Genomic DNA, 15,115 nt, shown 5'->3' on the forward strand with positions numbered 1-15,115 from the left:
AGAAGCAAATGATACAAAGGTTGGCAGGTGTTGCACAAAGGACTTTTGGCTTATGTTTGTTACTTTGAATGAGATTCATTTTGAGATTTGTCATATTATCCAATGAACAGAGGGTAAGGTATTGCTTTTTTCTGAACCAACAGAACTGACTCCTCCTGCCACCATTTATTGAATACTTACTAAGTGCAAGAAACTAAGGGAGACTAATACAGGGTTAATATCTCTAGCCAAAGGAAGTTTACCATCTACAAGGGGTGTGCATCTGTGCAATGATGACAATAGCTAACATTTAGGGAGTGCTTACTATATGCAACTAAACACTTCATATGTATTAACTCACATAATCCCCACAACAACCCTAAGAAAAGTACTATTATCTCCACTTTATGGAGCAGGAACAGAGAGGTTAAGTAACTTGCCTAGCCCTGACCAAGTTAGTAAGTGGTAGCATTAGAATCTAAACCTAGGTAGTCTGGCTCCAGAACTAGGTTCTTAACTGGGCATTTTGGTCATTTTCCACAATTGTAATATTGCCAACAAGGGACAGAAGCACAGGAAAGAGAGAGGGATTTTAACCAGAGTGAGGGTTAAGGCAAAGCTTTAGGGAGGAGGCATTTGCTCTGGATCTTGAAGGTCAACAGATGGAGAGAGGGGCTGGGGAGGAAGGAATAGTCTGACTAAAAGAAGAGACAGTCTGAATACCAGCCAGCTGACGACAGCAAGATCTGGTTGAGTGCCTGCGTGGGAGAAAAGCTGGAGGGGGAGGCCGCGCCCAGATCCGTAAGGTCCATGAGGACCAAGCTCTCTCGGTAAGGAAAGGGGAGCAAAAGCTTCAAACTGTAAGAGCGGCAGAAAGGAATTCCTGGACACTTCCTCTTTTAGTAGGATGGCCCCCTGTCTGAAACCAACGCAGGTGGCCCACCCACATTTCTCTCGGGGGAAACAGCCGGCCGAGATGGTCAAGGTCGTCCGCGCGGGCTCCGGAGCTGCGCGTCCTGGCCGAGGACTCACTACCCGTGCGCAGAGGCGGATTTGGCTGCCAGCCCGAGCCAGGCCAGACTGGGTCAGGAACGTGCGCACTCCCGGGCCTGGCAGGGAGAACACCAGCTCCACGGGTACCGGAAGGGCGGTCCTCCAGCTACCTGCCGCCAGCCACCTCCCGCCAGCTACCTCCAGCTTGTCTCCGGGCGCCTGAAGGTCGAGAAAGCTGCCTCCCACGTACGCCGCTCGTCTCCTCCCCTCAGCGACCCAAGGAACAACGGCTTCAGCGATAGGAGCACGCTCTGCCAATCAACTCTATCCCCGCCCCGTCCCAGCCGGCGTACGTTGCATTGGTTTCATCAATACCGGCCTCCGATAAGATTCTCTTCTTGGATTGGCTAATACCATCCTGTTCCTTTTGCGTCAGAAACTCGCAATTGGTTAACCGCGTTGCCAAGTTCCGGACGCGGCTCGACCATTGGAGGCCGCGGGCCCGCCCCTGCCGGCTAGGCGAAGGTGAGAGTCTCCTCCAGTCGCAGCCGTTGGACCGGACCGAGCGGCTTCAAGCGCAGAGTGGAAGCTTTCGGCCGACTCCAGCTTTCTAGCTATGGCGCCTCCATCAATCTTTGCCGAGGTTCCTCAGGCCCAGCCGGTCCTTGTCTTTAAGCTCACTGCTGACTTCCGGGAGGATCCGGACCCTCGCAAGGTCAACCTGGGAGTGGGAGGTAAGGATGCATTGCCCAGGAGTGTGAGCAGCCTGGGAGTGGAGCGGGCCTAACCCTGGCTGTGGGGACCGTAGGAGATAACCAGGTCCAGCTTAGCTCCGTCGGAGAGGAGGAAAGATCCATGAGGCTTAGTTCAACCTGCCCATTTTACAGATGGGCATATGGAGTCCCTGGAAAAGGGAGATGTATCAGTGTACACGCAGAAAAGGTGTAGCAGTCAGGGCACAAACTCAGTTTTTCCGATTCCGCATTGTGTGTTCTTTATTCTGCATCCTTTCGCCTCTTAAGAAATGGGGCGGCCAGGGATTGAAAGGAGAGGGATAAAAATAGGAAGTCTTATAGGCTTGGAGTCCTGGCTGCTGGGGAATGGAAAAAGGAGAACTCTTAGCCCTAGGGAGCTCTGGTCTGGGTCGGTAAATGTTTGAGGTATCAATCAGGTAGTTTACCAAGCCTTGTGCGGGGAAGACTGAGTCTTGGTTTTGGCCCCAAGGAGATTAAAATCAGCAGGTGTTAAGTGATGTAATAGAGATCTAAAATGCTTCTGAGACAGGTTAGTGCTCCCTGGGGATCTGGGAAGAATGTTCTGGCTCTCACAGATGTGGTGGGAATGGTAGAAATGGTGGTAGAGATGGTAGAAAAGAGAGGAAAGAGTGTGGACAGTAGAAGCTCACTTTCCACACATCCTTGTCATCATTTCTTGCTTGTATTTCTTGGACAGCTCAGAGCATGGGCCTCAGTTTTTCCTACTGCCAAGAAAAAGATTTGGACTGAAATGCCTCTGAAATTCCTTTAACTCTTATCTTAATCTTATCTGGTGAATTTGTTATTTCTGTCACTGTCATTTGGATGTTTGAAGCCACACCAACACTTACTCAACCACATAGAAAGATGAGCCAGGGAGAAGAGAATGAATAGGACAATGTTCTGTGCTAGGGAACAGACTTAGAGCAGAAGGACTAGAAATTTCTGAAAGAGAAAATTGAACTGTTTTGTAGCAGAGAAGCAGTGGCGAGAAGGAGGTGCAGAATCAGGTGTCCCACAGTGACAGTGTCTGTACACAGAACCTGTTAAAGTCTTCACCAAGGAATATGCAGGAGGGGTGAGGAAAAAGCCATTAGAAAGTGATGGTTTGGGCTTCCCTGGTGGCGCAGTGGTTGAGAGTCCGCCTGCCGATGCAGGGGACACAGGTTCGTGCCCCGGTCCGGGAAGATCCCACATGCCGCGAAGCGGCTGGGCCCTTGAGCCATGGCCGCTGAGCCTGTGCTCCACAACGGGAGGGGCCACGACAGTGAGAGCCCGCGTACCGCAAAAAAAAAAAAAAAAAAAAAAAAAAGTGATGGTTTGTTGAACCTGGGTAATGGGTACATGGGCATCCATTATATTATTCTCACAACTTTTGTGTATGTTTGAAATTTTCCATAATAAAGCATAAAAAAGTCAATTCAGAATACATAGTTTCACCCACAGAGGGAAAGTGATGTTTTTAGCAGGCAGCAAAGTGGAAGTAATATTGAAAGATTGCCTTGAATTGAATTGGAATGAGCACTATTCAAGCTCTTAATTTAAAACCAATCCAAAACCTCCAAGTATTCCTTTAGGGCCGGATATATCGTGAAGAACTAGTATTGATATTAATCCAAATACATGTTTTTAAAACCTTAGGTTTCATTGGCTCAATTACCCTTGAACTATCTTACAGGATTTTGGTGAGGATTAAATGCATTTAAAGTGCTTAGAACAGTCCCTGGCACATAAGTAGGAGTTATGTAAGTATTAGCTGTTACTGTAGTTGTTTTGGCATTTCTTTGCATAAAAGATACTGAATAAAAATTTTCAGCTCAAGAACTGCAAAATGAAATAATTTCTGACATTGGTTCAGAAATAAATTGCTAATGCATAGAAAAAGCACCCTGCCAGCCGAGGCCAGAAGTGATTGGCTCAGAAGCATATTCTGCAGCCCGGATAGTGGTCAGTTCAACTGTGAAAGTGCCTTTGTCATGTTTTCCTGGAACCGAGGAATTCTTTCTCTTTACTACAAGCAAATGATTTATGCAGTTAATTGCATTTAGTGCTTAGGATGACTCTGGAGGGTTGTTTATTACTATTACTGTTTTAGAGATAAGAAAGCTGAAGCCCAGATTGATGAAGCATTTTGGTCGAGATCACATGGCTGTAGTTGGTAGAGCTGGGATTCTAGGCCACATTTCTCAGATCCCTAGGTCTCTGCCCCCTTCTCTATTGGGCACCTTCAGGTGGTCCAGAGGGAGCCAGTGTATGGTAGTGGAACAGCCAGGAGACCTGGGTACAGGCCCAGGCCTGCGGTCCAGTGATGTGACCTTGGGAGTGTTATTTACATCCCTGGACCCAGTCTGTTAAATGAGGAGCCAGAACGGAATGACCTATCTCTAAAATTATACTCTAAGATTCACTAGCATGTTACATGACTGTAGTATAGAATAATAATGTTACTGGCTTCATCAGATGACTGAGAATTAAATGAATAATTATGTGTGTGAAATATAAATGAAAAGTGTTGTATAAATGTTATTTTTGATGATCACTGTGACCCGTCTTTTTTGTGGATGGCAGGTGCTCAGATAAAGGTCTCATTAAAGTATAGTAGAATAAGAAGTCTCTTTATGGCTTTTGTATATCCTAGCTCTATTTATACACATCCCGAAGTATATCCTTTGTGAAGGAAATGTATTGATAATTAATCTCTGACTTTGGTGAAGATGCCCTTTTTTTTTTCTAAGTTAAGATAAAGCTTAATGGAAGTTAACCAGCTCAAGTTCTAATGACGTTGGACATTTAGAACAAACTGCAACTATAATCTCATTAGCTCATTCCTACTTGCAGATAGTTTCCCCAGAGATTTTCTTCTTGCTGTGACTATTTGCATAATTTCCATATACTTAAACAGAGCAGAGCATCACATTTTTCACTGTTAAATATGATGCTCTTCGAGTTGACTGTTTTAGCGCTTTGTAAAGTTTCAGACAAGTAACTTTAGGGGCAGGGGAGATATGAGTTCATTCAGCCTGATGCAGCCTGAAGCAGGACATTTCTACATAGACTCCAGTCTGTTCATCATGTAAACTTAGCTTTCTTTTGTTCCAGGTAGACTGTGCTTGCTTTCATATTTGTTGTTGTTTTTTTAATATGGGTTCTTAGCATCTTCAAATAAAGTTGTGGGAGAGACGTGCTGTATCAGGTGTTTCTGAGTACCCCCAGTCCTCTCCGCAGGGCCCTAGTTGGAGAAGGGCCTTAAAGAGGCATATGTGCATGGGCTGTTGGGTAGGGATGGATGGGGGAAGTGGAGATCTTAGGAGGAGGAGGAGGGTGATGGTTTGATCATCTAATTCTCCGTGTTCTTCTGGAAATCGAGACTCACCTGCAACCTGTGTGACTCCTCTAAAAGAGCTGGTCCTCAGGGAGAAGGGTGTGGTGTGTGGAGCTGAGGGGCGTGCTGGTAGGTAGAAAGGCCCCTTGCACAGTCAGTCCTCTGGGACCTGCTGGCTTCAGGCTTTCCCTAGACATCTCTTGCTCTTTAGAAAAAGCACAGGGATCCATGAACTTAATATTAATAGTATGACAGCCTAACTCTTACAGTTCTTGTGATCTTGGGCGAACTTTTCTGGCCTCAGTTTGCAGATCCCGAAAATAGAGATCATAATATCTATTTTGTGAGTTGTTATAAGAATTAAATGAAAGTTAAAAAAATGTGAAGTATTTAGCACAGTGCCCTGTATGTAGTAAGTATTCAGTAACTCCTTGTTATTACCATGGCTTCAGCCACCGTCCATGTCTATAATTATGAAATCTTTCTTTCCATCCTGGACTTCTTCCCTGGATGCCAGACCCATATTCGCTACAGTTTGCTGGACACGTTGTACAACCACTTCAAATTCAACGTGTTTAAAACAATGCATGGATTTCACCCTCCCCTCAATCTTTTCTTTTTTCTTCTGCTTTGCTCTATATCTTGGTTGCCCTCTCCCCTGCACCACCCCCACTAGTCGTTATCCAGACTAGAGAGAGACTTTGGAGGTTGTCGGTGACCCTTTCATCAGTCCCATGTATATTTATTTGGTCACTACGTTCTGTCTTTTTTACCTCATAAATTTATTTTGAATGTCTCCCCTTTTGTTTATCCCCGCGGCCGCTGCCGCTGCTGTGATTCAAGATTTCACTATTTCCTTCGTGGATTATTGCAGCAGCCTCCTGACTTCACTGTCTGCTTCTGTCCTCCTTCCAGTTTATTTTCCATCATGTCACTCAAATGATTCTGTTAAAATGTACAGCTGTCCACGTCACTCTCTTGCTTAAATGCTTTCAGTGGTTTCCCCATTGAGACAAAGTTCCTTAGAAGAGACCCCAAGACTCCCTGAGCCATTCCTTGCTGTTTCTCCATGGATCTTACCTCCGAGCCATGAACATGCAGATCCTCAAGAACCTCATCTCTTCAAGCCTCTGGGGGCCTTGCACAAGTGTTCCCTCTGTCTGGAAAGTCCTTTTTCCTGTCTTTTAAACTCTTATTCATCTTTTATACTTCATCTTCCCTGCTCACTTACAGGAGAACTAAGGACTCTATGCTCTATGTTTCCTGGAGGGAGGCCAAGACAGTATCTTGTTTTATCTTACCCATCTCTGTGTAGCTACTTCTAGCCAGTACCTGGTTCATGGTGGATTCAATAAGTAGCCGTCAAATGAGTGAGATAATGAAAGAATGAATGAGAAACTCATGGGTCCAACAAAACAGGAATAAAACCCCTCTGGGAGAGCAGGAATAGTGGTTGTTGGTAATGCTTAACCTCATTGCTCCAAACGCCCAAGAGTAACTGCAGTTCTCCTTCAGTAGGGCAGTGAGACAAGGCATTGGGAATAAATCTAGAATTGAATCTGGGGGAAACTGGGCAGTGAAGAAGGAAGCAGAGGTGTGAATTGGCCATTTTCTCTTTTGTCACAATATGGACACAATGCCTCCCTGCCTCCAGTCCTATCACAGGATTTTTTAGAGTTGCACAGAGTATACATTACTGGTAAGAACAGTGGTACTATGGCTTTATCTTTCATATTTTATTTATTTATAATACATGATTTACAAATGACATATCATAAATATAAGTAGCATAATTATATATTAACCATCCAAACACAGATGGGAAGCATAATAGAACTAGTTTTTCTACAAACACCCATATTCTTGTACATCTAAACAGTATCCCCTCTGTGTAGTGTAGTCCATATATACTGCTATTGCTCAAAGTTTTCCGAAAACCCTGTTTTGGAATGGCCTTCAAAGCATGTTAGACCCATGTAGGAGGCCATCTTTTTATAGCTGTTCTCCATTAATATTATTCCATTCACCCACTTACTTTGCTGGACATAATACAAGTACCATTTTCAAAAATTAAATTTACTTTCAAAGGACAAAGATTTGGCATCATTAAGGATATTCAAAATAATGAGATGTCTCCTCTAAAAACAATTCCAAGAGAAGAATTCCAAGAATATTTTGAACAATGGTAGCATTGTGATCATAGATGGGGTGATCTACTTCAGGGAAAACGATTACTTGGGAGTCATTATTTTGGTATCTCTTTGAAAAACCAGACCAAATCTCAACTGATAAAGTAGACTTTTTGAACTTGTTGAGAGGGAGGGAATTTGGTGGGCCAGGGGGTCTAATGTGAGTGATATGACAGTATTGTGAGTCAGATTCATCTACCCAGAGACTGGTTGTTGGTTAGTGGCTGTCAGTCTGGAACTCTCTCCACATTTTTATTCCTAGCTTGATGTGCTTTTCAAATTTGCAGATGACACATTCCTGGAAGGTAGGGTTAGTTGATGGAGTAGACGACAGATGCAAAATCAAAATATCTTATAAAGTCTTATTTGTTGTCTGACTTTTGATCTAGTAATTTTACATCTAGAAAAAGTTTTCCTAAGGAAGCGCTCATGAATGTGTAAAGTATAAGAACATTAATTACAATGTTTATTTTAGCAAATAGTCAAAAGCAACACAAATAGTTAATAAATTATACATAGAAAGGAATATTGTCTAGCCACTAAAATTGTGTTGTAAATGGCTCATATATATGAAAAATGCCCAGTTGCATCCACGATAAGAGAAATGCAAATTTAAACTACCCTGAGATAGCATTTGGACTCTTAAATTGGCAAAAATTCACTCAGTGGCTGTGGCTGTGGGGAAGCAGACACTCTTGTACATTGATGGCAGTGATGTACACTGATAACACCCCTGCCCTATGGCACAGATGTACACTGATAATACCCCTGCCCTATGGCAGCGATGTACACTGATAACAGCCCTATAAAAAAGGCAATGTGGATATATCTGTCAAAACTACAAATATACAAAGTATGCTTAAAAGTAATATATTTGCATTTAAACTTTTCATTGATTGCCACCAGTATTCTTCCAATCAGTTGTTTTAACCATATTTGTCCTACAACCATGTGTTGTAAAATGAAAATCAGTTGAAAGTAGTAAACTAATGTATACCCTCATAAACAACAACAAAATTACACATACACATACTTCTCAACCTACTCTTCCATTTTCAACCCTGCCTCTTACAGCTATATTTACATACATGTAAGATGACATATGTACAAGGTTCACTGAAGTATTATTTTCTAATAGCCAAAGATTAGAAACAACTCAAATGTCCATCGACAGGAGACTCACAAAACAAATTATAGTACATTTATCAGTTATGCAGCTCTAAAAAGAACAAAGACAGTCTGTGTGCACAGACTTAAATAGTTAATGATGATGAAAGATATTCATAATATATATTTAATAAGTGGAAAAAAGCATGTTGAAAATTCTATATAAAAAATGACACAATTGATAAAAGAATATACTCATGTAAAATAAAGTTTAAAAGGCTGTACACCAAAATTTTCATACTCCTTATCTCTGAGTGCTGGAATTACATGTTAATCATAATGTTTATTATTTTCTTTCTGGGCTTTTCTAAATTTTCTACAGTCAACATGTGTTGTTCAGTAAACAGTATCAACCACCCTAAAAAAGTGATTTAAAAAAAAAAGGGATTAATGTTGAGCAGAAATCAACAAGATAAAGAAGAATTACTTAAAAAATTTGTTTCACTGTCACTTGCCAAAGTATAGGCTTATTGGAGACCTAAACAGTCCAGCAGAAGCAAATCCCTGTCAGGAATCCTGCTCAGAGAAGTCATTGGCTTGGATGCAAGCCAAAGCAGCTGCCCTCTCAAGCTATAATCTCAGTGATTATAGGGTAGTATAGGAAAAAAATCAGTGACAGGATAACTCAAAGTAGACTAAAAATACTTTTAGCATAGAAGAAATGCTTAGAAATTTGCTGTAATCAAGATTAAAAATTATGAAACAGGTAAACTTAGATCCATAAAAGTGTGAAGCAGAGGAAGTGAGTGGTAGGAACAGTCAAAATGGTAAACACTGACTGATGTCAAAAAACAGCAAGAGGACAAAGATGTGTTTAAACTTGTTGTTCGATGATTGTGTAACCAGTTGTGGGACTCTTCAGTCACAGGTGTTTCCTCGCCATTTGTCTCATTTCTGTTCTTACAGGACAAGAGGAGGAGGTGGGCCTCCCTCCGCCCTCCTCTCTCTCCATGTTTATGTTTGAAGGTGCAGCGTTCATGTGAAGTAGCACCGAACCCTTTTCTTGGGGAGATGCAGAAGGAAGGCGATTACTGGGCCAGTGGTCGTAGAGACCTCAGTGCCCTAGTGATATTGACATAGCATTTGTAAGGTATTTTTAATTTGCGGAGTGCTTTTGCGTGCACTCTCTCACTCGATCAGGCTCTTTGATGTCCCAGTTTTATTTCAGCATTCTACTTTTTGGAGGTCACATATTTAAGAACTATAATTTCCGTAAGGATAGGAAACTGTCCTTCTGCCTTCCCAGCACCTAGCCCGGTGCCTGGCCCAAAGCAGGCAGTCAGTAAGTGAATGAACTTTAATTTCCCTCACAGTTCTGTTTGGATTGGAAGGTGGTAGAACTCTCCCTGTTCACAGCTCCGAATTCTTCCTTGGACGAAGCCTAAGACTCCTCCATTTTATGTCTCTTTCCCGTGTCCCAGCTTATCGCACGGATGATAGCCAGCCCTGGGTTTTGCCAGTCGTGAGGAAGGTGGAGCAGAGGATTGCTAATGACAGCAGTGTAAACCACGAGTACCTGCCCATCCTGGGCCTGGCAGAGTTCCGGACCCGTGCTTCCCACCTGGCCCTTGGGGATGACAGCCCAGCTCTGCAGGAGAAGCGGGTGAGTTTTGGGTGAGGATCTATTTTTTTCTAGAAACTGTGAGGGTAAAAAGTGGTTAAAAATTAGGTGTTATGTCTATTGAACTGTCAGTGAATAAGGGTTTAAATAGTGTGACCTCAGGGACTTGATAGCATGAATAACATGCTTCTGTATAAAGCACAGCTTCTTCAGTTGTTCACTTTTGCCCAAGAGATGATTGGATTTCAGCTGCTGGGTTTGAAGCAGTTAATGGAAGTGCCAGCCAAGGGAATTTAATGGAATGATCAAGAGATTAGGATCTGGACCCAGCTCTGCCACTACTTTTGACCAAAGGCAAGTCATTTGCCCCTCTAGCCCCTATGTCTCATCTGTATGTTAGGAAAAGACTAGTTTATGGTTCATGGTCCCATAAGGAGCATTTGCATAGGGGATCATTCAAGGGGCCTCTGAACTCCCTGAAATTTTAGGCAGAATTCTGTGTGTATGTGTATTTCTGGAGAGAAAGTTCATAACTTTTATCAGATTTTCTGAAGGAACCTATGGCCCCCGAAAGTCCAAGAGCCACTAGTCTAGATGCTCTCTGAAGATCCTGCCAGTTCTAATATTTGATTCTTCTAGCCTTGATCTCAGCTTCTCTTCATTTAAATGCTTCCTGGTATGTAGTCTATGTATAACTAGAGATACATGGAAGAGAAATGCATTTGGGGAGAGTCTGTATGTGGCAGAAAGTGGTGTGATAGAGATTATCAGTGTTGTAGGAATTCAGAGAGACTGACAAAGGCTGGAAATGGGACTTGAGCTGAACCTTGGGGAATGAGGCCAGGACACTGGTTCTCAACTGTGACTGTATCACCTGGGAGGTTTTAAAAACATTCTGATGGCTGGATCCCATACCAGACCTGTTAAATCAGAATCTTGGAGGGTACCACCTTTCTCTGCCCTTTTATTACCTTTCCCTACAATTCCCTTCCCTTCATGGGTATTTTTTAAAAGCTCCCCATGTGACTGCAAAGTACAGCCAAGGTTGAGAACCGCAAAGTACAGAGGAAGAAAAAGGAGGGGTATTTGTTTGGAGCAGTAGGAGTCCAGGGACAGAGGTTGGAGGTGAGCAGGTCTAGGTTGTAAAGAGACCTACCTACCTGATATGGGCTGGGAACATGCTGGATAGATCAGGGAGGCTGATTTTGGCAGCCAGGGCAGGGGAAGCCCCTTGAAGTTTTGCGCAGAGAAGTTACCCAATAAGAGTGTTTGAAGAAGATAAACCTGGCTGGATGAGTAGGAAAGGGAAGAGCTCAGGTTTTTGCAATAGTCCGATTAGGTATTGTGCAATTTAAACCAACTTCCCTTATTGCTCTGCTAGGCAGTGTCAGCCCCGCTGAGCAGCCTTCATGCAGGTACAGCCTTCATGCATGAAAGAGACCACATCTTGGAGTCACTGATTTATTTCCATGCTGTTACCCAGATGCCGTGATAAGCAGAGTGGGCAGGGTAAAATGAAGGCTGCACACAGGCACGTTCTTATGTATATCAGGAGACCTGGAGGCTCTGCGTGAAGGTCTTGGAACTCAGATCAATGGTTAGATAAGTAATTAACTTGATGAGGGTTTTGTCTGGATTGGTATAAGAGACTGTAACTGACTTGCCTCTAGGAACAGAAGGAATATGGGTAGAAATGGTAGACTTTAGAGATTATGGGTGACATTGGGAAGTTGCTCTGAAAATCTAGGGTTTCCACTGAGGGAGGGAGAGAGTCCTGATGAAGTTTGAAAATGGGGAACTTTGGCGACTGGAGGTGATCTTCTGAGACGTTGTTGATAAATTAGTTGGAATTCCATTGCTGACAAATGAAAACAGAGGTTCTGTGTTGGGGAGCTTCTTCCTCTAAGACTATACATTTCTTATATGATGCTTATTAACTATGTTGGCAGATAGATGCTTGTTCCTCTGCCCAGGAACAAAATGCTCTGTTCCCCATTTTGATCGCTTAATACTGAGGCTTGGGGCTATTGCTTGTGGCATAGAGCCCTTCCTCTTAGTCTAGTTCATCCTGTGTTATGTTTTTGATCATAGAACAAATTTAAATGGCAGTCTGTAAATATTTGAAGATTTTTACTTTTTACTTTTTGTGTGTGTGTGTGTAATGGTTTAGGATACCCTCTTGGCATCTACAACACCCTGGGTACCAGTTCATACTGAGCTCTGAGCACTTGCTCTTTCCCTGGACCATCCCCAGGTGACTATCTTAGCTCAGCCCACCATCATCTCATTTGGATTCTCATAATAGCCTCTTGCCTCTAGTCTCTTCCCCATTCTAGTACATTCTGCACAGTGCAGCTAGAATGATCTTCCTCAGCAAAAAAAAAAAAAGAGCTAATTGTGTCACCTGCTTCCCCTCTCACAGACACACAGTAGCTCTTCCATTATCTACAGGGTAAAATGCAGACTCTGACCCGGGCATGCAGCGTGTTTTGTAGCCAGGTGTCATCCTGTTCTTGCAGTTACTCTTGCTCCCATCCTCTCAGGGGCCTGCCATCCTAAGAGCCTGCTGTTTTCTAGACCTTCTGAGCCTTGCCATGACTTGGCACCTTTGCCTCAGCTGTTCCTTCTGCTAGGAATGCCCCCTTCACTTCTCTGACTCCCCAGTCCCCACCTCCAAGTCCTTCAAGGCCTGAGCAAGGGTCACTTCCATGCTGAATCCTGAGCTCTCTCAGGCAGAGCTAGTTGTTGGAGTGCTCTGAGTCATCACAGGACTGTGCATCGCTTGGGAAAAGCAGTACTTACTGTGTTTAATGTACAATTTTGTAAGCCTGTCCCTCCCGCAAGACCCTAGGTTCCTCCAGGGCAGGGGTGATGGCTTATTTACTTACTTAAAAAAATTTGTGTGTGTGTGTGTGTGTGTGTATGGTGTGAAGTATGGTTCTTTTATTTATTTATTTATTTGGTTGTGCTGGGTCTTAGTTGCGGCCCATGGGCTCCTTAGTTGTGGCACGTGAACTCTTAGCTGCGGCATGCATGTGAGATCTAGTTCCCTGACCAGGGATCAAACCTGGGCCCCCTGTACCGGGAGCACGGGGTCCTATCCACTGTGCCACCAGGGAAGTCCCAATGGTTTACTTATTTACCTCATGAATCTTCAGCATTTAGCTCCTAGCCTGGCACCTCAGAGATCTCAGATGTTTTAATTCACTCATTCGTTCAGTCAGCAGATGTGTGCTCACCACTAGGCACTGTTCTAGATGCTGGAGCACAGTGGTGACCAAAACCATTGCCCGGCTTACAGTTTTGTTGGGAGAAACCGACAGTAAACATAATAAATAGGAACATTATATAGTTTTTTGAAAGATGATAAATGCTACAAAAACAGAGGAGAGGAAGGCATATTAGGAGTGCTGAGGGTGGGAGTGAGAGTGGATACAGTTTTAACTAGGGTGGTCATGGTAGAAACAGAAATGACATTTGAGCCAAAACTTGAAGGAGGTGAGGCATGAATGAAAGAATGAACCAGAAAACAAACAGTAATCATGTCCTCTCTTAGATTTTTCTTCTCAAGATTTTACATTACCAGGTCCATCAGCCATTTTGAGGAGACCTGTTTTCTAGACTCGTCACTGCCGCCTTCTGCTTTTCCATCTTCAGATCTTAGAATCCAGACCAAATGTCAAATTGTCATCTCCTGCCTGGTAACATTTCAGCTTCTGAAATTACTGAGCCACTGCAGGTAGGAGGGCTTGTGGCGCATGAGATGGCGTCCCAGTTTCCTGCTCGGACCGTTGCCTCTGGGAGACTTGGGGCTTTCTCTGTGGCTCTCACCTTGTCAACACTGTCTTCTTCTTCATCTAGTTCAGCCCATGTTTCTTTAGTGCCACATGCCAGATACTACATGAATTGCTAGGAGCACCCAGATCAATGCATCATAGCCTTGGCCACAAGCAACTCCTAAATAGCTCTCCTGCTCCTCACAGGGAAGTCATTACATCAGCAAATTGTGATCTCGGACAAGTGTTCTAGAGCCCAGCAGGGATTCCTTCAGGCAATTCATGGCTAAATTGGGAATACAGATTGCTGGCATAGCTTTCTGCCAAGTCTTACTGGATTTCTCTTGTTCTGGATACTCCTGTTTAGCCACCCAGGTCCAGTTGTCTGGCTCCTTTTGAAGTTTGTATTTATTTCCTTTGCTATTATGATTTTTTTCCTTCATCCCAAATACAGGATTTTCTTGAGCTTTACAGCTATTTGCCAAAAATCAGTTCAGAGAATGACCGAATTGACATATTATTGATTCACCAAAAATTCGTTTCCGCTAGTTGCTGATATAGTTTAGAGCCATCTGTGTTTCACTGAAGCCATCTAGTGTACAATATATTTTTAGAGGGAATGATAATTTCTTGGGAATTTAATATGTCAAGTGTCATATACATCATGAATATCAAGAATTAGTTACAGGGGCTTCCCTGGTGGCGCAGTGGTTGAAAGTCCGCCTGCCGATGCAGGGGACACGGGTTCATGCCCTGCTCTGGGAAGATCCCACATGCCGCGGAGCAGCTAGGCCTGTGAGCCATGGCCACTGAGCCTGCGCGTTCCGGAGCCTGTGCTCCGCGACGGGAGAGGCCACAACAGTGAGAGGCCGCGTACTGCAAAAAATAAAAATAAAAAAATAAAGAATTAGTTACTGTTAGTGAAGTGGGTTTATCTCTTCCAAACACATTTCCAATCTAGTTTACTGACTTTGTGACTTCTTTTAGTTAATGACTTTGCTTTTTGGAGTGGGAGAGAAAGGGTGGGGTTAAAAGCTGAGCACAGGAGAGGGCAGACAACAGAAGCAAGAAGAACTACAATCCTGCAGCCTGTGGAACAAAAACAACATTCACAGAAAGATAGACAAGATGAAAAGGCAGAGGGCTATGTACCAGATGAAGGGACAAGATAAAACCCCAGAAAAACAACTAAATGAAATGGAGATAGCAATCTTCCAGAAAAAGAATTCAGAATAATAATAGTGAAGATGATCCAGGGCCTCGGAAAAAGAATGGAGGCAAAGATCAAGAAGATGCAAGAAATGTTTAACAAAGACCTAGAAGAATTAAAGAACAAATAAACAGAGATGAACAATACAATAACTGAAATGAAA

At 43.3% G+C, this 15,115-nt stretch overlaps 2 protein-coding genes across 22 annotated transcripts in view; one reads left to right on the plus strand and one right to left on the minus strand.

The window, feature by feature from the left end:
- The window catches only part of NKX2-3 (NK2 homeobox 3), an 81,577-nt gene extending 80,186 nt beyond the window's left edge, over positions 1 to 1,391 (minus strand). For 8 of the 21 annotated variants that reach the window (XR_010935816.1, XR_010935813.1, XR_010935812.1 and 5 more), the window contains exon 1: positions 1,171 to 1,298. The gene's annotated coding sequence lies outside the window, so the exon portion shown is untranslated. Of the gene's footprint in view, positions 1 to 926 lie in introns of all 21 variants that reach the window. The other 13 variants (XR_010935821.1, XR_010935822.1, XR_010935819.1 and 10 more) reach the window with 10 other exon arrangements.
- A 74-nt stretch (positions 1,392 to 1,465) lies between these two features.
- Positions 1,466 to 15,115, plus strand: part of GOT1 (glutamic-oxaloacetic transaminase 1) — a 29,646-nt gene continuing 15,996 nt past the window's right edge. The window contains exons 1-2 of the mRNA XM_067709726.1: positions 1,466 to 1,706; positions 9,827 to 10,008. Coding sequence (XP_067565827.1) covers positions 1,589 to 1,706; positions 9,827 to 10,008 — 300 coding nt within the window. The 5' untranslated portion in view covers positions 1,466 to 1,588. The remainder of the gene's footprint in view (positions 1,707 to 9,826; positions 10,009 to 15,115) is intronic.

The sequence above is a fragment of the Pseudorca crassidens genome, chromosome 16 (genome assembly GCF_039906515.1).
Source record: "Pseudorca crassidens isolate mPseCra1 chromosome 16, mPseCra1.hap1, whole genome shotgun sequence".
Classification (NCBI taxonomy): Eukaryota; Metazoa; Chordata; class Mammalia; order Artiodactyla; family Delphinidae; genus Pseudorca; species Pseudorca crassidens.